This window comes from Myotis yumanensis, unplaced genomic scaffold (genome assembly GCF_028538775.1).
Source record: "Myotis yumanensis isolate MYYU_CA2020_CCGP unplaced genomic scaffold, mMyoYum1.0.hap1 SCAF_23, whole genome shotgun sequence".
NCBI classification, from domain to species: domain Eukaryota; kingdom Metazoa; phylum Chordata; class Mammalia; order Chiroptera; family Vespertilionidae; genus Myotis; species Myotis yumanensis.
In genome coordinates, this window is record NW_027223774.1 from 14,611,048 (window position 1) to 14,636,781 (window position 25,734).

A 25,734-nucleotide genomic window follows, 5' to 3' on the forward strand; every position below is an offset into this window, starting at 1 on the left:
GTTTTTCCATCTGTTTATGCCTTCCTCTATCTCTTTTTTCAGTGTCCTGTAGTTTTTTGCATATAGTTATTTTACCTCCTTAGTTAAGTTTACACCTAGGCATCTTAATTTTTTTGGTGTGATGGTAAATGGGATTGCTTTTTTAGTCTCTCTTTCTGTAAGTTCACTATTGGTGTAAAGAAATGCTATAGATTTCTTGGCATTAATTTTGTTTCCTGCTACATTGCCAAATTCATTTATTAAGTCTAATACTTCTTTTGATGGAGTCTTTAGGTTTTTCTATGTACACTATCATGTCATCTTCAAGTAAGGACAGTTTTACTTCTTCTTTTCCAATTTTGATGCCTTTTATTTCTTCTTGTCTACACACAATGACTAGTAGTTCCAGTAGTATTTCCCACAGGCGTGGTGAGAGTGGGCATCCCTGTCTTACGTCTGTTCTTAGGGGAAATGGTTTTAGTTTTTGCCCATTGATTATGATGTTGGCTGTGGGTTTATCATATACGGCTTTTATTATGTTGAGGTATGATCCTTCTATTCCTACCTTGCTGAGAGTTTTTATCAAGAAAGGGTGTTGGATTTTGTCAAATGCTTTATCTGCCTCAATTGATATGACTATATCATTTTTATCTCTCAATTTGTTTATGTGATGTATCATGTTTATTGATTTGTGGATATTGTACCATTATTGCATCCTTGGGATAAATCCTACTTGGTTATGGTGTATGATCTTTCTGATGAACTGCTGGATCCAATTTGCTAGAATTTTGTTGAGTATTTCGGCATCTATATTCGTGAGGGATATTGGCCTATAATTCTCTGTCATTGTGTTGTATTAATCTGGTTTTGGTATTAGGGTGATGCTGGCTTCATAGAATGAGCTTGGAAGTGTTCCTTCCTCTTGGATTTTTTGTAGTAGTCTGAGGAGGATAGGTTTTAGTTCTTCCTTGAATGTTTGGTAAAACTCCTTTGTGAAGCCGTCTGGCTCCAGGGTTTTGTTTGCTGGGAGCTTTTTGATGACTGCTTCAATTTCTTCCATAGTTATTGGCCTATAGAGATTTTTAGATTTTTCCTGGTTGAGTTTTGGAAGGTTGTATTTTTCTAGGAATATGTCCATTTCCTCCAGGTTGTCTAGTTTGTTGGAGTAGAGTTGTTCATAGTATTTTTAAACAATTCTTTGAATTTCTGTGGAGTCTGTTGTTATTTCGCCTCTTTCATTTGTGATTTTGTTTATTTGGGTCCTCTCTCTTTGTTTCTTGGTTAGCCTGGTTTGAGGCTCATCAATCTTGTTTATCCTTTCAAAGAAACCAGCTCTTGGTTTCATTGATATTTTGTATTGTATTTTTGGTCTCTATATTGTTTATTTATGCTCTGATTTTTATTATCTCCTTTCTTCTGCTCACTTTGGGCTTTTCTTGTTGCTCTCTTTCTAATTCTTTGAGTTGTCAAATTAGATGTTTAAAAAAAATTCTCATTTTTTCTTTTTTTTTTTTTGAGGTAAGCCTGTAGAGCTATAAACTTCCCTCTCAGGACTGCTTTCATTGTCTTCCATAGATTTTGGACTGTTGTGCTTTTATTGTCATTAGTTTCCAGGGTATTTTTAATTTCTTCTTTGATCTCATTGGTAACCAAGTCATTATTTAGTAGCTTGCTATTCAGCTTCCAAGTGTTTGAATTTTTTGGATTGTTTTTATTGTAATTTATTTCTAATATTATGCCCTTGTGGTCTGAGAAGATGCTTGGTATGATTTCAATCTTCTTGAATGTGGGGAGACTTTGCTTGTGACCCAATATGTGGTCTATTTTTGAAAATGTCCCACGTGCACTTGAGAAGAACGTATATTCCATGACTTTGGGGTGAAATCTTCTGAAGATTCAATCAAGTCCATCTGATCTAATTAGTCATTTAAGGTTGCTGTTTCTTTGCTGATTTTTTGTCTGGAGGATTTATCCAGTGATGTCAGTGGTGTATTAAAGTCCCCTACTATGATTGTATTGTTGTCGATCTCTCCCTTGATATCTTCCAGGAGTTTTCTTATGTATTTGGGTGCTCCTGCATTGGGTTCATATACGTTTATCAGGGTTATATCCTCTTGTTGTATTGCTCCCTTTAGTATTGTGAAGTGGCCTTCCTTATCTCTTGTTATGGCCTTCACTTTGTGGTCTATCTTGTTGGATATAAGAACTGCTACCCCAGCTTTTTTTTTTTCATTTCCATCCTCCTGAAAGATATTTTTCCATCCCTTCACTTTCAGTCTGTATGAGTCCGATGTTCTGAGGTGGGTCTCTTGTAGACACCATATATATGGGTCATGTCTTTTTATCCATTCAGCCACTGGATGTCTTTTGATTGGAGCATTTAGTCTGTTTCCATTTAAAGTTATTATTAAAGCTACTTGCTTGTAGTCATTTCTATTTTTTTTATATATAAGAACTTCCACTTTTTTCCTGGTGCTATTTTCTCCTTGAGATTCAGCCACACCCACATAAAATCCTGCTTTAGTCTACCCACAACTCTTGCTATAGGTTGTCATTGTCTTGGACCACCCTGATAGGATAGCACATTGACTGGCAACTCATAGTTGCCCTCTTTGCCCCTCTGGAAGGCCCATGGAAATTTTTCAGTTCCAAGGGGAAGTGGTATGGAGGAAAGTAGGAGTGTGTTGTCCTCTCTGTTGAAAGCTGCCCAATGGCATTTCTATTCTGCTGCAGCCTCCCTGAGTGGCATTGGCACTATGACAGTCTTCAATTGAAAAGGGACCATGAGTGTCCTCTGCTAAATCTCTCTGAAGAGTTCTGATATACCCTCCTGAGGACCCCAATAGGCAAGATCCACCAGACTCATCATAGAATTTTATACCCAGTTTTCAAGCTAGTCAGAATTTAAAGCATGTATTTGGAGTCTATGGAAAACCTCTTTCTAAGTATCCAGCTTTTACAAGGGAATATCAGGGTTTTAATGACATGTTTTATTTATTTATTTTTTTATTGCTTAAGAATATTATATATGTGTCCTTTTTCCCTCCCGCCCTTGACAATCCCCCTGGCTTTCCCTACCCCCCAGTGTCTTATGTTCATTGGTTATGTTCATATGCATGCATACAAGTCCTTCGGTTAATCTCTTACCTGCCTCCCTCCTGCCCCCCAACCCTTCCCGGCCTTCCCGCTGCAGTTTGACAATCTGTGTGAGGCAGCTCTGCCTCTGTATCTATTATTGTTCAAAAGTTTATAATGGTCTCTATTATCCATGAATGAGTGAGATCATGTGGTATTTTTCCTTCATTGACTGGCTTATTTCACTTAGCGTAATGCTCTCCAGCTCCATCCATGCCATTGCAAATGGTAAGAGTTCCTTCTTTTTAACAGCAGCATAGTATTCCATCGTGTAGATGTACCAAAATTTTCTAATCCATTCATCTACTGATGGGCACTTAGGCTGTTTCCAGATCTTAGCTATGGTGAATTGTGCTGCTATGAACATATGGGTGCACATATGCTTTCTGATTGGTGTTTCTGGTTTCTTGGGATATATTCCTAGAAGTGGGATCACAGGGTCAAATGGGAGTTCCATTTTTTGTTTTTTGAGGAAACTGCATACTGTCTTCCATAGTGGCTGCACCAGTCTGCATTCCCACCAGCAGTGCACAAGTGTTTCTTTTATTCCACATCCTCTCCAGCACTTGTCTTTTTTTGATTTGTTGATGATAGCCATTCTGACAGGTGTGAGATGGTACCTCATTGTTGTTTTGATTTGCATCTCTCGGATGATTAGTGACTTTGAGAATGTTTTCATATGTCTCTTGGCTTTCTGAATGTCCTCTTTTGAAAGGTGTCTATTTAGGTCCTTTGCCCATTTTTTGATTGGATTGTTTATCTTCTTTTTGTTAAGTTGTATGAGTTCCCTATAAATTTTGGAGATTAGGCCCTTATCAGATATGAGGTTGGCAAATATGTTTTCCCACGCAGTGGGTTTTCTTGTTGTTTTGTTGATGGTTTCTTTTGCTGTGCAGAAGCTTTTTATTTTGATGTAGTCTCATTTGTTTATTTTCTCTTTAGTTTCCATTGCCCTAGGAGCAGTATCAGTGAAGAAATTCCTTCGGCATATGCCTGAGATTTTGTTGCCTTTGGATTCTTCTAGAATTTTTATGGTTTCCAGTCGTACATTTAAGTCCTTTATCCATTCTGAGTTTATTTTTGTGTATGGTGTAAGTTGGTGTTTTAGTTTCATTTTTTTGCATGTATCTGTCCAATTTACCCAACACCATTTATTGAAGAGACTATCTTGGCTCCATTGTATGTTCTTGCCTCCTTTGTCCAATATTAATTGAGCATATTGGTTTGGGTCGATTTCTGGGCTCTCTATTCTAGTCCATTGATCTGTATGTCTGTTCTTGTACCAGCACCAAGCTGTTTTAAGAACAGTGGCTTTGTAATACAGCTTGATATATGGTATTGAGATCACACCTATTTTGTTCTTTTTTCTCAGGATCGCTGCAGCTATTCAGGGTCTTTTTTTATTCCAGATGAATTTTTAGGGAGTTCGTTCTAGATCTGTGAAGTATGCCATTGGTATTTTAATGGGAAGTGCGTTGAATGTATAGATTGCTTTGGGTAGTATGGACATTTTAATGATGTTGATTCTACCAATCCAAGAACACGGTATGTTCTTCCATCTGTTTATGTTTTTCTCTATCTCTTTTTTCAACATCCTGTAGTTTTCTGAGTAGAGGTCTTTAACCTCTTTAGTTAAGCTTATTCCTAGGTAGCTTAGTTTTTTTGGTGCGATGGTAAATGGGATTGTTTTTATAATCTGTCTTTCTGAAAGTTCACTATTGGTTTATAGAAATGCCTCAGATTTCTTGGCATTAATTTTGTATCCTGCTACTTTGCCAAATTCATGTATTAAGTCTAGTAGTTTTTTGATGGAGTCTCTAGGGTTTTGTATGTATAATATCATGTTGTCTGCAAATAAGGACTGTTTTACTTCCTCTTTTCCAATTTGGATGCCTTTTATTTCTTCTTCTTGTCTAATTGCAATGGATAATACTTCCAGTACTATGTTGAACAGGAGTGGTGAGAGTAGGCACCCTTGTCTTGTTCCTGTTCTTAGGGGAAATAGTGTTAGTTTTTGTTCATTGAGTATGATGTTGGCTGTGGGCCTGTCATAAATGGCTTTTATTATGTTGAGGTATGATCCTTCTACTCCCACCATGCTGAGAGTTTTTATCAAAAATGGGTGTTGGATTTTGTCAAATGCTTTTTCTCCATCAATTGATATGACCATGTGGTTTTTTTCTTTCAATTTGTTTATGTGATGTATCACGTTTATTGATTTGTGTATATTGAACCATCCTTGCATCCCTGGAATAAATCCTACTTGGTCATGGTGTATGATCTTTCTGATGTACTGCTGGATCCGATTTGCTAAGATTTTGTTGAGGATTTTGGCATCTACGTTCATGAGGGATATTGGCCTATAATTCTCTTTCATTGTGTTGTCTTTACCTGGTTTTGGTATTAGGGTGATGCTGGCTTCATCGAATGAGCTTGGAAGTGTTCCTTCCTCCTGAATTTTTTGAAGTGGTCTGAGGAGAGTAGGTTTTAGTTCTTCCTTGAATGTTTGGTAAAACTCCCCTGTGAAGCTGTCTGGTCCTGGGCTTTTGTTTGCTGGAAACTTTTTGATGACTGCTTCAATTTCTTCCATAGTTATTGGCCTATAGAGATTTTTAGATTCTTCCTGATTGAGTTTTGGAATGTTGTATTTTTCTAGAAATTTGTCCATTTCCTCCAGGTTGTCTATTTTGTTGGAGTAGAGCTGTCCATAGTATTTTTCAACAATCATTTGTATTTCTGTGGGGTCTGTTGTCATTTCGCTTCTATCGTTTCTGATTTGGTTTATTTGGATCCTCTCTCTTTGCTTCTTGGTGAGCCTGGCTAGAGGTTTGTCAATCTTGTTTATCCTTTCAAAGAACCAGATCTTGGTTTCATTGATTTTCTGTGTTATTTTTTTGGTCTCTATGTTATTTATTTCTGCTCTAAACTTTATTATCTCCTTCCTTCTGCTCACTGTGGGCTTTTCTTGTTGCTCTCTTTCTAATTCTTTGAGTTTTAGAGTTAGATGATTTACTACCATTTTTTCTTGTTTTTTGAGATAGGCCTGTAGAGCTATAAACTTCCCTCTCAGGATTGCTTTCTTTGCGTCCCATAGGTTTTGGATTGTTGTGTTTTCATTGTCATTAGTTTCCAGGATGCTTTTAATTTCTTCTTTGATCTCATTGGTAACCCAATCAATATTTAATAACATGCTATTCAGCTTCCAATTGTTTGAGTATTTTGGGTTTTTTTTTTTTGTAGTTCATTTCTAATATTATGCCATCGTGGTCTGAGAAGATCCTTGGTATGATTTCAATCTTCTTGAATTTGGGGAGACTTTGTTTGTGACCCAATATGTGGTCTATTTTTGAATGTGTCTTATGAGCTCTTGAGTAGAATGTATATTCCGTGGCTTTGGGGTGAAATGTTCTGAAGATGTCAATTAAGTCCATTTGATCAAGTGAGTCATTTAGGGTTGCTGTTTCTTTGCTGATTTTTTGTCTGGAGGATTTATCCAGAGATGTCAGTAGTGTATTAACGTCCCCTACTATGATTGTATTGTTGTCGATCTCTCCTTTGATATCTTCCAGGAGTTTTTTTTATATATTTGAGTGCTCCTGCATTGGGTTCATATATGTTTATCAGGGTTATATCCCCTTGTTGTATTGATCCCTTTAGTATTGTGAAGTGGCCTTCCTTATCTCTTGTTATGGCCTTCACTTTGAGGTCTATTATGTCCGATATAAGTACTGCTACCCCAGCTTTTTTTTTTTCATTTCCATCCTCCTGAAAGATATTTTTCTATCCCTTCACTTTCAGTCTTTGTGAGTTCCTTCTAAGGAGGTGGGTCTCTTGTAGACAGCATATGTATGGGTCATGTTTTTTTATCCATTCAGCCACTTGATGTCTTCTGGTTGGAGCATTTAGTTCGTTTACGTTTAAAGTTATTATTGAAAGGTACTTATTTATAGCCATTTCTTTTTTTTGCGTGTGGCTGTTTTCTTTCTGAGCTTTTTATTTCTTCTTTTTACACCAGTCCCTTTAGCATTTCTTGCATTGCTGGCTTGGTATTGATAAACTCCCTTAGCCTTTTTTTTTGTCTGTGAAGCTTCTTATTTCCCCTCAAATTTGAATGATAGCCTTGCTGGATAGAATATTCTTGGATTCAGTCCTTTCCTCTGCAACACTTTGTATACCTCCTTCCATTCCCTTCTAGCTTGATATGTTTCTGTTGAGAAATCTTTTGATAATCTGATGGGGGATCCTTTTTAGGTAACTGTCTGTCTCTCTCTTGCAGCCTTTAAGATTCTCTCTTTGTCGTGAATATTTGCCATCATTATTATGACGTTTCTTGTTGTGGGTCTTTTGGGATTCATCTTGCTTGGGACTCTGTACTTGTGTAATTTTTTTCTTCTCCACATCTGGGAAGTTTTCGGTCATTATTTCTTCAGATAGATTTTCTAATCCTTGCTGTTCTTCTTGTCCTTCTTGCAGCCCTATTATGCATCTGTTACTTCGTTTCATGTTGTCCCAAAGCTCCCTGAGGCTCTCCTCCTGCTTTTTAATTTTTTTCTCCAGTTGCTGTTCAGATTGAACTTGTTTCTCTACTTTACTTTCTATCTCACTAATTTGGTCCTCTGCTTCTAGTCTACTGTTGGAACCTTCCACTGTGTTTTTGCCTGTAGCTGTATCACTTTTCATTTCTTCCTGATTCTTGCATAGTTTGTTGATTTTCTCATCCATTCGGTGAATGAATTGTACAACCATTACTCTGAATTCTTTTTTTGTCATGTTGCATGCTTCAATTTCACTAATTTCCTTTCTTGGCAACTCCTCATTTTCCTTTCCCTGGGGATTGTGTCGTCTCCCCATTCTGGCTATCTCCAGAAGGTTCAAACAACTAGTTGCATGGGCCCGGGCTTTGTGCAATGGGAGCTTTGCACCACCCTAGTGTCACTGAAGAGCTCTGACACTAAGATGTGTGGTTGTCTTGGGTTGGTGGGAACTCGGCTTGCTCAGAGTCAGCTTTTCCAGCACTCTGTGTGGCCTCGTGTGCACACTTAAAATCAGGGACCCTGCCTGCATTGTGCTGAAGCCAAGATGCCCCAGAAGTGTGTTGAAAATCAGAGCCCCCTAGCATGCGCCAGGAGTCAGAGTTCCCCAAGAATCCAGTATCAGAGTCTCTGTTGCTTCATGTGGGCTCTCATTGGAATCAAGGTCCCTGTGTGTGCATGCACCAAGAATTGGAGTCACTGGCCTTCGTGTGAATGCACAGGGAATCAGGGATCCCAAGCGCAGGTGATAAGAAACAGAGTTAAGTCACAGGTGCTTAGTGCTGCCTCCCGCCTGGAGAATCGGGGTCCCGGAGTCTGTGCTGTGGGGAACAAGTTCCCAGTGTTGGGGAGTTCCCATGCTATGATTTCTGGGTCTATGAGTTACTATGGTGCTGCCCGCAAGCCTGCGGAGAAGGGGATGGGCTCTGTTACTCACAGAAATTTGCTGCCAGGATGTCTGGATTCTTGGTGTCTGTGAATCTATAGCTGTGGTTCCGGTTCTCTGTCCCCAGTGGCTGCAGGGTCCTGGTTTGCATCTGAGACCAGACTGGGTGGGGCTGAGCCCAGGATGCTGGTCTCAAGCAGCTCTGTTTCTCAAGATGGCTTGGTCTCTGTGCCTGCACTGGCCGCCTAATTGTGTCCGAGCTGGGAGCGGGACTTCGCCATCTAAGACTTCCCATTTTGGAGCCCCTTAAAAGATCTGCAGAATCTAACTTTCCCTAGCTCATACATACACACACACACACACACACACACACACACCACACAACTGCACACACTCCTCTATCACTCTCTTGCTTTCTCACACTCTCTCCCTCCCTACCTTCCTGCCGGTCGCCATCTTCAAATCTTAATTATTTTTTTAATTAAAATTTTTTAATGTTGACATTATTGCAGGAGTCCCCCTCCCCTTTTTGCTCACATCCACCCTCCTGTTTCCATGGCCTTTACCAAGTTCTTGTCCATATCCATGGGGTTGAACACCCTGTGAGAGCAGATGGTTCTTTTCATCTTTCCCTCTCCCTTTTGCCTGATCATGAAACACTAAAACAAAGGGATTTTACAAACATCCTTGCCTCATTTCAAATGCATTTTAAGCTATTGAGACTCAGGAACATGAAGCCATGAGTCAATGTCCTGTGGTTTCAGCTGAGAGATAATCTTGAACTTTATGCTCTCAGGCTTAGGAACACACATGAATGGCTCTGGGGAGGTTGATGCTTATCCAGTTCAGGGGGTGGTGTGAGAGAAGCATGTTATATAAGAAGGCGACAGAGGCTCATTAGTCACGGGAAGGCCAGCAGCCATGGTACCGAACGTGGGAATGTTTCTCATGTGCACTGGTGCCTATGTATTTCTCCAAGTGGGCCATGTGAATGCAGGTAAGGGAGAGGAGAGAGGCTGGGACTAGGGTGGAAGAAAGTGCACTAGAAATGAGTTAATGGTAAAATTAATAATAATCTAAACTAATAAAAGGGTAATAGGCTAATTAGATTGGGAGACCTTCCGGGGGACCTTCCAGACATCCTTCCAGACAAAGCCATGGTGGTGGAGCTGAGGCAGAGGCGGTTAGTGGTGATCAGGCAGGCGGGGGTGAGGGGGCATTTGGGGACAAGCATGTCGGCAGGAAGGGGCATTTGGGAGCAAGCTGGCTGGCAGGGGATGGCAGTTAGGGGCAATCAGGTCAGCAATGGGGGGCAGTTAGGGGTGATAAGGCTGGCAGCCAGAGTGGTTAGAGGTGATTAGGCATGCAGGCAGTTGAGTGGTTAGGAGCCAGTGTTCCTGGATTGAGAGAGGGATGTCCGACTGCCCTGTGGGATTGATCCTAAACCGGCAGTCGGACGTCCTCCAAGGGTTCCCTGATTGGAGTGAGTGCAGGCCAGGTTGAACGACACCCTCCCTTCCACGCGCGAATTTTGTGCACTGGGCCACTAGTAATAATAATCCTATCTGATAAAAGCCCAGTGACCACAATGGCAGAACGACCAGAACGACTGCTCTACCAGTCACTATGAGGTGCACTGACCACCTCTCAGTCCCTTTCTCTGGTCAGCAGGCTCCAATCTCCAATGGTGAATGAGGACCTGGGTTGGGTGGCGGGAAATGCGGGTGGCACCAGGCCAAGGTCCTTGTGGAGATGGTCACCCCCCACACAGATGGTGAACGGTAGGGCAGTGGGGACGGCAAGTGGGCAGGAACGGCCAACCGCTTGGTTCCTTTCCTGGCTGTCAGGCTCCCATTGCTGGATAGTGAACAGGGAACTGGAATGGGTGGTGGCAGGGGGTGGATCTGGCTGCTGGCAGCCAGGGAAGATGTTCGTGATCACAGGCTAGGCCTGGGGACTCAACCCATGCACTATTTCCTGTGCTGCACTTCTAGTAAATAATAATAATGTTATTGAGTGTGCCTCAAGGGCCAAACACTGTTTTTTTTTAAAATCCTCACCTGAGGATATGTTTTTAATGATGTTAGAGAGAGAGGAAGGGAGAGAGAGAGAATGAGAGAGAGAGAGAGAGAGAGAGAAACATTGATTGGTTGCCTTCTGTATGGGCCCCAATTGGGGACTGAACCCACTACCTATATATGTGCCCTGACTGGGAATTGAACCCTTGACCCTTTGGTGCATGGGAAAATGCTCCAACTAACTGAACCACATTGCCCAGGGTGGCCAAATTCTATTAAGAACTTGTTTTTTTTAAACAAGTCTCTGAAGTGTAAGCCTAGTCAGTCTGACTCAAAAGCTCATAGTGTTATTAACTATCAATCCCCACAACAGCTGCCTCATTCCTAAATTTGCTTCCCAGTATTCCAGACATCGGCCCCTACACACAAAATTTCATATATTATTCACAGTGAGTTTTTGATGTAAATAGGGGTACAAGTTAAGGATAACAGGGAAACCATATTGTCATGGCACATGCACCATTAATGTGGTACAGATTGAGTCCTATTTGGCCATTTAACCCTTAGCTGTCAGTATGATTACAATGAGAAAGTGTAACATTCTTACTCATCTGGAATGTCTTGCAGCCTTCTCCTGTACCCGTTTCTATTAGAATGGCCTTCAAACTGTGAAGAAAATAGTGTTGCTAACCATAGTCACTATGTTGTAGAGCAGATCCACGGAGCTTACACTTAGTGTTGTTACCACAGTTCAAAATTATAATGCTTTAATGTGAAAAAAGTTAGAGCTGCAGAGCATTTGTGCCATCAAATGGACTCAGACCATCCCCATCTGTCTCTCTTCTCCTCTATCCATCTCCTCTACCCCTGTATTTTTTCTAGGTCAGTTGCAGTCTGAGATCCTCTGTCCTTCTGCAATTATCTCAGCCTAGTGGCCTGGTGCAGGAATTCATACACATTAAAGGAGATTAATTAGAAGAAATATTTTAATATTGCTATTTGCCCTTTCTCTATAATTGAAGTGTCGACCAAACTCACGATCGACAATGACAGATGGAAACACATGTGTGCGAGTGACGCCCACAAGAGATTTATATGTAATGCACACGCATCAGTCAACTTAACCTTTCATGTATATAGAATAAACTTGCTTAATTAGACCTGCTTTCTGATTTAGCTAAACTTTTTTTTTTCAGCCCAGTGAAGCACCCCAACTTCTCTTTTAGGTAACTGTCAGCAACGCATCAGTAAATATCAACATGAAGCAGATTATTATTGTAGATCACGAAGGGAAAACAAAAGGTGAAATATTTAACTGCAGGAGTGTTTGACTATATTCTGTGCAGTGAGAAAACCTGAAGTCATTTTCAAATTCCACCATTTCTTGCTTCTTTTCAGTCGGGTCAAGTTTCTAAGCTTTCTACCTCTCCATTTTCTGGCTAATGAAAAGAAAGTAAGATTCCACCGAGTCTCCTATCTACCTACTCCCAGACTTCTGTGAGGATCAAATGAGATGAGGCAAGGGAAAACACTTCACAGACATTTGATTACAGTGTACAGTGTTTCCACCTGCCTATAAAGCAAGTTGTATTCCTAGGCTGAAGAAACTGCAAGGAGGCTAGTCATCGCTAGGGCGAGAAAGCCGGGCCTTGCTATGTGAGGTCATTACCCAGTGACCACAGCGACCGTTTCTGAGATGGTCTTGGCTGTGGGCTGCATTTTGTGCCATGGGGTCTTCAGCAGCATCAGGTGCAATTTCGTGGGCTGTCCTTCCAGGGTGGTGGTGAGGTCTGTGTTCCACTTGGGGGGAGCCGAATGTTCCTTTATGGGCACCAGGTCCACGGTGCCATTTCTCTGTGCATCACAGCAACCCCTGCATTGAGTGTTTGCCTCCTGGTGGTTGGTGCATGTCATAGCAACCCGTTGAATGGAGGGAAGGACACTTAGCATATTAGCTATATATATACTCTAGGCCCAGTGCATGACATTCATGGATAGGGTGGGGAGGTCCCTCAGCCGGGCCTACATCTTCTCACAATTCGGGACCCCTCGGGGAATGTCCTGCTGGTTTAGGCACTATCTGTAGCAGATCAGGCATAAACTGGCAGTCAGACATCCCTCTCACAATCTGGGACCACTGGCTCCTAACTGCAAACCTGCCTGCCTGCCTCATTGCCCCTAACCACTAACCTGCCTGATCACTAACAATTACTTGCCTGCCTGATTTCTCCTAACTGCTAGCCATCACCCCTAACTGCCGCTGCTTGCCTGACTGATCACCCCAAACCACTGTGCCTACCTGCCTGATGCCCCTAACTGTTCAACTGCCTGCCCGATTACCCCTAACCCTTCTGCCTGCCTGCCTGATCACCCCTAACCCTTCTGCATGCCTGTTTGATAGCCTCTAATGGCTTGCCTGACTGCCTGATTGCCCCTAACTGCCTTTGCCTCAGCTCCTGCCAGAAGGTCATTCAGCTGTCCAGACTAATTAGCATATTATACCTTTATTATTATAGATAAGTGATGTTGGAAAATAATGAAAACAAAAACAACAATCAAATCAAACAAACTAATATTTGGTGGCAACAGTGATCAGCATTCTTCAAAGGTATTTTACAACATAGGCTAAGTCTGCCCTGTCAGTAATGGGAGGGGCAGGTGCACCCGTCCCCACCCACTCCCCCCAGGTGTCTAGTCATTAAGGTCAAGCCACTGGTAGATAGAGGGGCTGGAGTTTCAGTATCAGGCCTCATTCCAAGGGATGGTGTTCTACACAGGGAGCCTGTCCAAGAAGCACAGGCAGGACTGGGTGGGGGCAGAGGTTATTCAAACAGAAATAGGCACGTGAGTTGCAGAGAGGTGAGCTTTGCCACCAGTAAATTCAGTGATGCAGCTGAGAGAATTCATTCAAGCCAAAGACGTCTTGGCAACGAAGCCCTCTCTGGTTTACATAGTTTTCCTCGTCAATCTATTCAAGGGCCAAAGTTAGTGTTGTTACACCGTGAATGTGGCTTGTTATTGGGCTTCTGAATGGTGTGAGGCAGATTATTAATGATAATAAGAAGACATCACCTGTGTTCATAGATGTGACATGGACTTAGATTTTTGGTGTTGAATCGGGTGAAGCAGAAGCTCCAGGCAACAAATCAGCAGGGTATAAAGAATTTTGACCCTAGCTCTGGCCGGGTGTCTCAGTTGGTTGGAGGGTCAGCAAAAGGTTGTGGGTTCGATTTGGTGTCAGGGCACATATTTATAGGTTGCAGGTTTGATCCCCGGTCAGGATGTGTATGGGAAGCAACTGAGTGATGTTTGTCACTGTCTCTCCCTCCCTCTCTTCTTCTCTGAATAAAAATCAATAAAAACATACCTTAGGGTAAGGATTGAAAGAAATTATAATCCCAAATCAGGCTGCTTTGTGGTCTGGCAAACTTCACTGTCTCCTGGAACTCCAATGCCCACAAGAAATAAATGTCTCTGGGTAAATAATGTCATGGGACATTACAACTGTCACAGGATAAGCACCAGGCCATAGGGATCTGGACACCCCTGGTGCTTAGCAGGGGGCTCTGGATGCACAGGCCCTTTGTCGGGGTTGGGTGGCTTGAAGAGAAACGTCGCCAGAATCACTGCAGAGCTCATGATGCCTAAGAGCTGTGACGAGAACAATGCCTGCTTCCTTTTTCAGTGGCAGCCTGTGTTTTCCCGTTTACCTATGATGGCAAGACGTATTATGATTGCACTCAACAGGACTCTTTTTACCATTGGTGTTCTCTAGATGAAAAATATTCAGGGATATGGAAATATTGCACAAAGGATGGTAAGCATGCTGCTTTTCCTCAGGTGAGGAGCATGTTGGGGATTTCCATTATTAACTCCCATGTGGAAGCCTCAATCATCTCCTCACCCAGCCCCTGTGTTCCATTCATACCCCCTTTCTCTTGCTAAGACTAACACAGCCTCACCACAGCTAATTTTCACACCGTTTTGTTCTGCTTTTTAGACCGTGCCCTCTGCTTTTTCCCCTTTAACTATAAGAACAAATTGTATCACACTTGCACAACAAATGGGAGTTTCATTAAAAGGTCGTGGTGCTCAGTCACTGCAAACTACGACAAGGATGGAGCTTGGAAGAACTGCTTCGACTAGTAACACAGGGTAAGAGCGTCTGGGGAGGAAGAGAAAAGTGGGATGAGTAGGGAAGGACAGAGTTGGTTAGAGAGATGGAGTCAGGTGATGCAGAGAGGATGGAGGAGATGTTGAGGGGTTGGGGAAGGGAAATGGGGAGAGGAGGAAGGGTGAGGAGCAGAGGTTTGGACAGGAAAGAAAAGGGAGAAAAAGTGAATAGAGTAAAAGACAAAGACAGAATGCAAACAATGGAGAGAGGAGATTTAGAAAAGGAAGAAGAAACAGAGTTTGCAGATAAGACATGGAAGGAAGGATTGGAGAGGATTAGGGGTAAGGGAAGGTAGAGGGTGAGAAGGCAGGAGGGGAAGGGAGAGTATAATGCACAATCTTTTGAGGGAGTGTGAGAGAGCTGGAGTAGCGCTGGGGGAGAGCAGGGAGAAACAGAGAAAAGAAACACTCCAGGGGGCTGATTGGAAGAAATCAATAGAACTCATTCACATTGACATCAAGACTGTGCTTCATGTCTGTAGAGTGACCCTACCCACAGCCATGGATTCAGTGAAGCCTTTGAACCTGAAGGGCAGAAAACCAAGACATCGCAAGCATGGAGGGCATACTCTGAGTGACAGAGGTGACATTCTTTCCCTGCAACTTGAGTGCCCCTTGCCTGGCAATAAACCGCTTTCTCTGCAGGTGTGACTTTGTTGTCTTTTCCTGAAAGAAACCATCTTTCAGGTGGGAGGCGGTCTGCATGACCAGCTGGATCACACAGGATCTTCACATTCGGCCCTCTCCTCCTCCAGACCCTGAAGCATCAGCACTCATCATAGCTGTCCTTTCTGTGGGCTTGATTGAATGGCAAAGGTGTGGGGAGGTCGCTGGGGCAGGAGGGGCACTGAGGCCAGAGAGGGCTGGTGCCTGCCATAGATAGTTTGTCTTTCCTGACTTCACTAAAATGTTATTTCTTTCTGGAGATAGTCTCTGACTCCTCAAGTAGAAGGATGTCTGGTCATGTTCTCCCAGGCTTTCACTCTCTACTTGCAACTCAATTGCCCATCTCCCTGCGGGACTCTAATATTTGGGAAGACAAGCTGGACTGTGTTGTTTGTCCTGGCATTGGTCCTAAGTGTAGAACCTGACCCATACTTGCCCTCAGACACTTTTCAAAAGGAATATATTGTAGAAAAAGTCTTTCAGTAAATAGTTGGGTTTGAATAAGGCACAAATTCACAGATGCCAGAAATAAAGGACCTGAAAGCCGGAGCCAAACCTGTGTTCTGGGGCTTTAGAAGCCCAGGGAGAGATATAACAGTGGATGTGGGAGCTTTTAGTCACTAGTGTGATCACCACTCATGGCCTATATAATGTTCGGGTCAGTAATTGAGACTATAACTTAAAAGGGAGCCATCGTAAGGGCTATCCAGTTAAGGGACTTAGAAAATCTCTTGTGTTCCCAGAGAAGCAAGAAAGAAGCTTGTCACTGTAAATGGATTATAAGGAAACATTTATCCAAGAACATATACTAAGAATCAGTAAGAACAGCAGATCTGTGCCATCTCACCTACGCCCGCCACCCCCATGCCCACCACCCACCCCAGCTCTGTATGAAGAAAATACCTATGAGTTGGCAGAGCCAAAAAGATAGATTCCCCTTCTTCAGTCTCCCAGTCAAGGACTACAGGTAGCATCACTTCCAGGGGGAAAGGCTGCCAGCGTTACTTCACCCCGCAGGTCCATGTGTCAGAGGGTAATTTCAGGGCGGTGTGATTGACAGGTTAGGGACTTTTCTCTCCACCCAGATGTCACTCATTGGTTCCAGGCTCCACCCAGCGACAACAGGCTCAGAATACTGGGCTCTCTATCACTTTGGCACCAGCTTGTTTGTAGTGAAGATTTTCCATGTTGGGAGAAGCAAGCCATGAAGGCCAGGGTCTACTAACCCTCTCCCAGTGCCCTTTTTGTAAAGCAGAGGGGGCCTTCTGAGAAAAGCCCTCCACTGTCTTTGCCTCCAGTTCTCAAGCTGTGGCTCAGAGACGCAGATAAGAACAGAGCTTTGCCTGGCTGGTGTGGCCCAGAGGTTGAGTGGTGACCCATGCTACAGGAGGTCACCGGGTCCATTCTCAGTCAGGGCACATGCCTGGGTTTCAGGTTCTATCCCCAGCAGAGGGCTTGCAGGAGACAGCTGATTGATGTAGATGTTTCTCTCTCATTGATGTTCTATCTCTCTCCTTCTCCCTTCCTCTCTCTCTCTAAAAATAAAAAAATCAATAAAAACAGGTTAAGAAGTGGTGAGGGAGTGGGCGGGGGAGATGGGGTCTTAATATAAGGTGAAGAGAAGATTTAACTTTGGATGGTGGGCACATGGTGCAATACACAGATCTTGTAACATAGGAACCCACACCTAAAGCCTATATGTCATGTTGACCAATGTCACCCCAATCAATATAATCCAATAATAGACAAACAGGGTAATTGACCATAACTTCGCTACACCTCCCATTGGCTAATCAGTGAGATATGCAACAAATATGGCGGTTAATTTGCATATGTAGGTGCGAAGTGAAGCAGCGAAGGCGCTGAAGGTGGCTCTGGCCTGAGCGAAGGCATGGGTCCCGGGTGCCGGAGGGAAACCGGTGCTGGAAGTCAGGGGAAGGGAAGGCCTATTGTGCGAATCTTTTTGTGCAACAGGCCTCTAGTTTAATAAATAAATATAAAGAAATATTTAAAAAAACAGAGAGCGTCAACGTTCTTCCTTAGAAAGTGACTTTATTTGGAACAGAATGTGTGGAGGGAGTTCACGGCAAAGGGCAGTCTTGTTAACAATGGAGATGGTGGTGGTCACCAATGCAGAGGAGTCGGGTGGCTCCATGACAAGCTAACCCCCAGGCTAGCTGTTGAACTAGGGAGAACTAGGAAAAGCGACAGCTAATAGGATTCCTCCTGTGGTCAGAACTAACCTCCAAGCCAGCCTCAGAAACAACCCATGACTGAATTAAAAATAAATCTATTTTTATAGTTTAAAGTATTACAGATGTCCCATTTCTGCTCCCACCCCATTATCACCCCCTCCTCCCCACTCCTGTCCCCTGGCCTTCACCCTACTATTGTCTGTGTCCATAGGTTATGCATATGTACATATAAGTTCTTTGGTTGATCTCTTCCCTCTCTCCCTTTCCTCTGAGAATCTTCCATGACTCTGGATCTATTTTGTTTATCGGTTTTTTTTGTTCATTAGATTCCACATATGAGTGAGCTTATGTGATACTTGTTGTTCTTTGGCTGACTTATTTCACTTAGTATACTACTCTCCAGTTTTCTCCATGCTGTCCCAAAGGGTAAGAGATTTTTATTTTTTGTAGTTGCATAGTATTCCATGGTATAAATATACCCCGGCCTTTTCTTTTTCTTTTTTTAAAATATATTTTATTATATTTTTACAGAGAGGAAGGGAGAGGGACAGAGTCAGAAACATTAATGAGAGAGAAACATTGATCAGCTGCCTCCTGCACAGCCCCCACTGGGGATTTGTCCGAAACCAAGGCACATGCCCTTGACCGGTCCAAACCTGGGACCCTTCAGTCTGCAGGCCGACGCTCCATCCACTGAGCCAAACTGGTAGAGCTGTACCATGGCTTTTTCATCCACTCATCTACTGATGGGCACTTGGGATGTTTCCAGATCTTAGCTATCATAAATTGTGCTGCTATGAACATAGGGGTGCATACATTCTTTCTGATTGGTATTTCTATTTCTTGGGATATATTCCTAGAAGTGGGATCACTGGGCTAAACGGGAGTTCCATTTTTAATTTTTTGAGGAAACTCCATACTGCTTTCCACAGTGGCTGCACCAGTCTGTATTCCCACCAGCAGTGTACTAGGGTTCTCTTTTCTCCACATCCTCGCCAGCACTTGTCATTTATTGATATGTTGATGGTAGCCATTCTGATAGGTGTGAGATGATACCTCATTGTCATTTTAATTTGCTGTTTTGTGAAGAAATAGAGAGAAACATTGGCATACAGAATTAAAATGGCAATAAATGAGTACCTATCAATGGTAAGCTTAAATGTAAATGGATTAAATACCACAATCAAAAGACATAGAGTAGCTGAATGGATACAAAATCATGACCCAACTATAAGTGGTTTACAAGAGACCCACCTCAGAACGAAAGACCCACAGAAAATGAGAGGGAGAAACCGAGAAATATTGATGTGAGAAACATTTATTCCTTTTATACACACCCCTCTTGGGGATCACTTCCACCACCTGGGTAGGTGCCCTGTGACCTTTTAGTGTATGGGATGATGCTCCACCAACTGAGCCACACTAAGCAAGGCAAGAAATTTCTGTTGTTTTATTTAATCCTCACCTGTGTAGTGATGATATTTTTACCATTGATTTTTAGAGAGAGTGGATGATAGGGGAAAAGAGAGAGAGAGAGAAACATTGATGTGAGCGCGACACAATTGGTTGCCCTCCTATGTGGGCCTCAACTGGGGGCAGGGATCAAAACTTCCCAGGTATGTACCGTTGACCAGGAATCAAACCCTTGACTCTCTGGTGTTCAGAACAATGTTCTAACCACTGAACAATGTTCTAACCACTGAACAATGCTGGCCAGGACAGAAATTTCCGTTTCTTAAAGAATATGTTTTTATTTCAGAGAGGAAGGTAGATGGAGAGAAACATCAATGATGAGAATCATTGATTAGCTGCCTCCTGCACCCCACTGCCACTGGGGATGGAGCCTACAACCCTGGCATGTTCCCTGGCTGGGAATGAAACCTGGTTCATAGGTCAACACTCAACCACTAAGCCACACAATTCGGGCTGGTTTTAACAAGAGAACCATTCTCCTGAATAATGATGTTGACCGGGAAGTGAGCATACACAAACCTCATCCTATATAATAAAGAGGTAATATGCAAACTAACCCTTGTGCCCTCAAAGATAGCTGCCTATGACCAGGCCGGCAGGGGGGTTAGTGAGGGATGACCAAACGACTAAACAAGCAGGCTGTGTGGAGTGACCAGGCTGGCAGGGGGGCCAGGAGGGGTGACCAGGTGTGCAGGGGTGCAGTTAGAGGTGACTAGGGCTGCTGAGAGGTGCAGTTGGGGTTGACCAGGCCAGCGGGGGGGAGGGGCATTTGGGAGCGACCATGCCAGTGGAAAGATGCAGTAAGAGTTGACCATGCCAGCGGTGGGGTATTTAGGGGTGACTAGGCCAGCTGGGGCAGGGGTGCAGTTGGGGGTGACCAGGCTGGCGGGGGGGGGGGTCAGTTGGGGGTGATTAGGCTGGCAGGGTGGACAGGGATGGGTGACTAGGCTGCCGGGGGGGCAGTTGGGGAAACCAGTCTGGCAGAGGGGGACAGTTGGGGGTGACAAGGCCAGTGGGGTGGGGGCAGTAAAGTGTGACCAGGCCAGTATGGAAGGGGCAGTTGGGGGTGACCTGCCCCACAGCTGGGGACAGTTAGGGGTGACCATGCCGGCAGGGGAACCAGTTAGGGACAATCAGGACGGCATGCAGAGTCAGTGAGGGGCGATCAGGCTGGCCGGGGTGGGGGGTGCAGTTAGGGGCAACTACGCAGGCAGGAAGATGAGCGATTAGGAGCCAGCAGTCCAAGATTGTGAGTGGGATGTGCGGCTGTTGGTGTATGCCCGATCCCCGGGATAGGGCCTAAACCGGCAGTTGGACATCCCCCAAGGGGTCCCAGATTGGAGAGGGTGCAGTTTTGAATGAAGGGACCCCCATGCATGAATTTTATGCACCGGGCCTCTAGTCTTGTAATGAAAGCCCAGTGTAAGACCCTTGATCATGTTCTGTACATGATGAAGATATTATGAATGGAGGCCAATTCCTACATCCTCACCATTTGTCAACCCAGAACCTCTTTTCTTTCCAGGGAGACTGAGTTCTATGTTGATGTGTTTGAAGTCCATCTGCAGGGTGCCTCTGAATCCCTTCAAAGTGCTGTCAGTATTTTCAGGAATGGTGATAGTCCGATTGCTGAAAATGATCTTATTCTCGCAGGAAATGCAGTAAAGAGCTCAAAGTCTTTTACAACAAGATAGTTTATGTATTCTTGAGTAATCCTATATAATAAATTGGTAATATGCAGGGGGGGGGGCGCACATAGGGGTGAACAGGTCACCAGGGAGGGCAGTTAGGGGCAATCAGGCCGCATGCAGAGGCAGTGAGGGGTGATCAGGCTGGAGGGGTGGGGGGGCTTTTATTGACCGAATGGTGGAAATACTGGTCACTTTGACATGCATTGAATAGGCAGGCAGGCAGAGTGGTTAGGGGCAATCAGGAAGGCAGGCCGGTGAGCCAACTTGGTGAATATGGGGAATTGTAAGAAATTGCAGTGTTGATATTCAACTGCGAGGCACTGGTAGGGCTGGACTGGCTTATATAACCGTGTCCATTCTGATTGGCCAGTACCACCTCCATTTCAACTATTTTGAATACCAGCCTCAGCTAGAACACAACAGATAAGAGAGGGAAGAGAAGGAAGTGAGCTGAAAAGATAGGCCAAAGGGGGGAAGCAGGCTATGATCGGGTGGCATCCGGGAAGCGACATCTTGTTTAATGACACAAAACCCAAGGTATATCCCCGCCTTCACTGATATTCCTCTCTTCTGAGCAGCGTTGAGACCCCAAGGTAGAAAAAGAAAGATAAGCAGAAGTTCTGAGGTCCTTTTATGTGTGGCCCGCTCGGACTTAAGCCACGTACGAACACAAAAAGAGGTGTCGGGTGGGTGGGTGGGTAGGTGTGATGCTAGGGGCACACTGTGGAGAGCATCCTATCTAATTAAAGACAAAAAGGTCAATTGATCGTACATTCGCTACACTTTCCATTGGCTAATCAGGGTGATATGCAAATTAACCGCCAACAAACATGGCGGCTAATTTGCATATGTAGGTGCCAAGCTACTGAGTGAAGCCTGCTGGTCCTGGGCAGATGCAGCCAGTGAAGGCCGGTGTGGCAACGGAAGAGCGAAGCCAGAAAAGAGCTAAGCCCCTCACCTGCCGGACTGGCCCTGCTCCTGGGGCTCGCTTGGCAGGCGCAGAGCTTATCGCGGAACACACTGCACAGTCCCTGCCACCTGGGCCTGTGAGGCTGGCACAGAGCTAAGTGCTGTGCCTGCTGTGCCGGCTCATTCACTGGTGCAGAGCTAAGCACTGAGTCCGCTGTGCTTGCTCAGCCCCTGGCTCATATCTAAGCACTGAGCATGCTGCGCCGGCTCCGCCTCTGGGGCCCGTGAGGCCGACGCAGAGCTAAGCGCTGAGCCCGCCATGCCAGCCCCTCCCGGGGAAGAGCGAAGGCCTGGGTTCCATGAGCCAGAGGAAAATTGGTGCCAGCAGCTAGTGGAAGGGGCCCGTGAGGGTCCCCAGACTGCGAGAAGGCACAGGCTGGGCTGAGGGACCACCCGAGTGCACAAACTTTTGTGCACTGGGCCTCTAGTACAATCATACAATGACTACGTTGGACTCCTGAAATGAATACAAAACAACGCTGAATGCAAACTGCATTGGAAAACACACAAACGATGATAAGCTGTGGGGAGAAAAGGACAAGAAGGTGGAAGACCTACACTGCCTTCTGGGTTGACCACCTTTCTCTCTCCCCTCCTGAGGTACCTGGGATCACCTCTGGATTCCATATCTCAGGGATGTTCTCTCTGCTGTTGCAGAAGGAGTGCTCACAGTAGCTGCTGTAGCAGACCACAATTATGCCAGGCAGTGAGGAGTGCTGGACCAACGTTATGGCGGGTATCCCTTTGGAGGTGCAGCCCTTCATGGCAAGAAGTGCCATCTTGGCCCCTGTTAGGAGTGCAGAGAGATTGAAGGGGGATGGCGGGCCTCACCTTTGGCCTTGGGGAGAGGGGTACAGCACTGACACAGATGCTATCACCTTCCTCCCATTCAACCTGACTGCCCCTTCTCATTTTACCGGATTAGACCATCATCAGGGATTCCTGGCACAGTGCCCCATTGTCACAACTCTCAACTCTCAGTCCCCATGGGCTGGACCCCAGCAGCAAGTTAACCTACCAGTCGGAGCATCTGCCCCCTGGTGGTCAGTGCACACCATAGTGATTGTATGCATATCATTTGCATATTATGGTTTGATTGGTTGACTGGATGAGTGGACACTTAGCATATTATCCTTTTATTATATAGGATGGTGAACTGTTAGTACTTCCACTAGGACCGTGTGAGATTTTTTGAGGTCAAGTTCTTACCACAATGTTGGGCACTGTGTTAATATTACAGCTTGCGCCTGGTGGGTGGGACTCAGTGGTTGAGGGTGGACCTATGAACAAGGATGTCACCGTTGGATTCCGGGTCAGGGCACATGCCCTGGTTTTAGGCTTGACCCCCAGTAGGGAGCATGCAGTAGACAGCCTGATTGATGATTCTCACTCCTGGTTCATAGGTCGACGCTCAACCTATGCAGAGGCAGAGAGGAGGAGAGAGAGAAAGGAGAGAGAAGTCAGTTTTTTACTTTTTCTCTTTTCAGTCTGGGGTCTGGGGTAGAAACAATGAGTCACAGCATACTTCTAGGAGGAGGGTAGAGGTCTGCAGGTTGCCAAACAAGTGAACCATTGACCCCACTAATTTTTTAAATAAAATTTTATTTATTGATTTTGAGAGAGAGAGAGAGGGAGAGGGAGAGAGAGAAAGAGAGGGAGAGAGAGGGAGAGAGAGAGAGAGAGAGAGAGAGAGAGAGAGAGAGGTGTGGATCTGTTGTTCCACTTATTTATGCATTCATTGGTTGAGTCTTGTATGTGACCTTGGGGTATTGGAAAGATGCTCTACTTACTGAGCTACCTACCTGGACAGGACTGACCCCACTCTTTCCATAGTCCTGGTAGGATTGTGAAGGAAATAGCCATGTTGTTCTGATCACCTCCTTGTCACACAATTGGTGAGGGAGGGACACCACACCATAAATAGTATGAGATGACCCCGTTCACAGCACCCACCAATGCACAGACCAGATGGACAGCAGTATCTAATCACATATATTCCCAACCCAGGGGAGGAGGCCATCGCACCCCACCCAGGCCCACCCGGGGTGCACTCAGGAGCAGAGCAAGTAAGCTGGGGTGGAGGAGTCGGGCTTGGAGCAACAAAGGAGGAGGTGTACCTGGTTCTCTTAGCTTGATAGGAAATGATGAAAATTAATGAGGTTGATGCAGGAAATAAATAGATTATCCCCAAGAGAGATGCCTAGGGCTTTGTGGGTAGTATTAAGAACCTTCAAGGCCTGGAAGAGAAAAAACACAATGTCCATCTCTCCGTCTGACTGAATAATGATGCAGATCGTGGGACCCAGTGAAAGTACCCAAGAAACTTCCCTTTAGTCTTGTTTCTCATCTTGCTTTATCAAAGTATAATTTACATATCACAAAATCCACCTGTTTGATGTATACAGAACATTGTAGAAAGAAATGAAAAAAGTCCTAAATCAGTGGAAAGATATCCATGTGTGTGGTGAGCAGACAACACTGTTGAGATGCCAGTACCCCCCAAATTGATCTTACTTCTGCCCTTTCCTCTTTTCCTTCTAGTACTTCCATTATGTGTATGTTGTTCTATTGATAGTGTACGGCAGGTCTTTGATGTTCTGTTCATTTCTCTTCCTTCTTCTTTTCAGATTGGATACTGTTATTCACTTATCAAATTTGCCAAAAATTTTTTTTTGCTAGTTCAGATCTGCTTTTGAGTCCCTCTACTGAGTTTTTAATTTTCATCATCCTACTTTTAAACTCCAAAATTTCCATTTGGTCTTTTGAACATTTTTTTATCTTCACCCAGGGATTTGTTTATTGATTTTAGAGAGAAAGAGAGAGAGAGAGAGAGAGAGAGAGAGAGAGAGAGAGAGAGAGAAACATTAATGTGAGAACATCAATCATTGATTAAACCCGCAACCTGGGTATGTGCCCTGATCAGAAATCAAACCTGCAACCTTTCGGTGTATGGGGACAATGGTCCAACCAACTGAGCCACACTGGCCAGGGAACTTTTAATTCTTAACATATGTTTTCAGGTTTGAATCTGGTAACAAAACTATGGATCAAAATTAGTGGTGTTTTCATTTTATAGATGACAAGACAGGGCCAGAGCAGTTTAAATCTTTCCCCAAGGTTGTCCTAGCCAGAAAATGCATGAAGCAGGCCTGGATTCTAAGGTTCCTGACCAGGCTGTCAATAGGAGGACCCCCTCCTCACAGGGCACAGGGAGAGACCCCCCATAAAGCCAGGGGAGGGGATACCATGTGGGCCTCTCTCAAGTCCACTGTAAAATGCGAAACCACCTTTAGGAATGGCTTCCCAGTCTTTTATTTTCATTCATTTATTTATTGTGGAGACATTTTATAACATTTTATTTGAGCTGAATTAACAATATACGCTGGGGAGCAAGATCGCAAATGTGTCCACCTCCCAGTTTTTTTGAACAGCTTTGTAGTAATAGAATTCACTTGTCACACAATTTATTGATTTAAGGCGTACAATTCAATGGTCTTTGGTCTATTCATATTTGTGCAGTCATCATCACAATCAATTTTAGAACTGCTCCATTAGCTGCAAGAGAAAGCCACTGCCCATCATTAGTTCTCCACTTCCCACCTTCCAGGCTTTGGCAAGCACTGATCGACTTTGTCTTTATAGACTTGCCTATTTTGGACATTTTATATATAAATGGAATCATAGCACATGTTGTATTGGTGCCTGTTTTCTTTCACTTAGCTTATGTCTTCAAGGTTTATTCATGTGGTATGTAGATTATGTCATTTAAAAATATATTTTATTGATTTTTTTAGCGAGAAAGAGGAAGAGAAAGGGAGAGAGAGAAACATTGATAGAAGAGAGAAACACCCATTGGCTTCCTGCTGCATGCTCCCTACTGGGGATTGAACCTGGAACTTGGGCATGTGCCCTGACTGGGAATCGAATCAGCAACCTTTAGTTGCATGGATGATGCCCAAACCAACTGAGCTACACTGGCCAGGGCCTTTTATTATTTTTATTTTTCTAAATAATGTA

The 25,734-nt window shown here is 44.1% G+C and overlaps 1 protein-coding gene across 1 annotated transcript in view; it reads right to left on the minus strand.

Annotated features, from left to right (window-relative positions):
- LOC138999839 (testis-expressed protein 101-like) overlaps positions 1-25,734 on the minus strand; it is a 54,819-nt gene that overhangs the window by 16,078 nt on the left and 13,007 nt on the right. Inside the window, 2 exon segments of the mRNA XM_070402055.1 lie at positions 22,322-22,504; positions 22,635-22,731. Coding sequence (XP_070258156.1) covers positions 22,322-22,504; positions 22,635-22,731 — 280 coding nt within the window.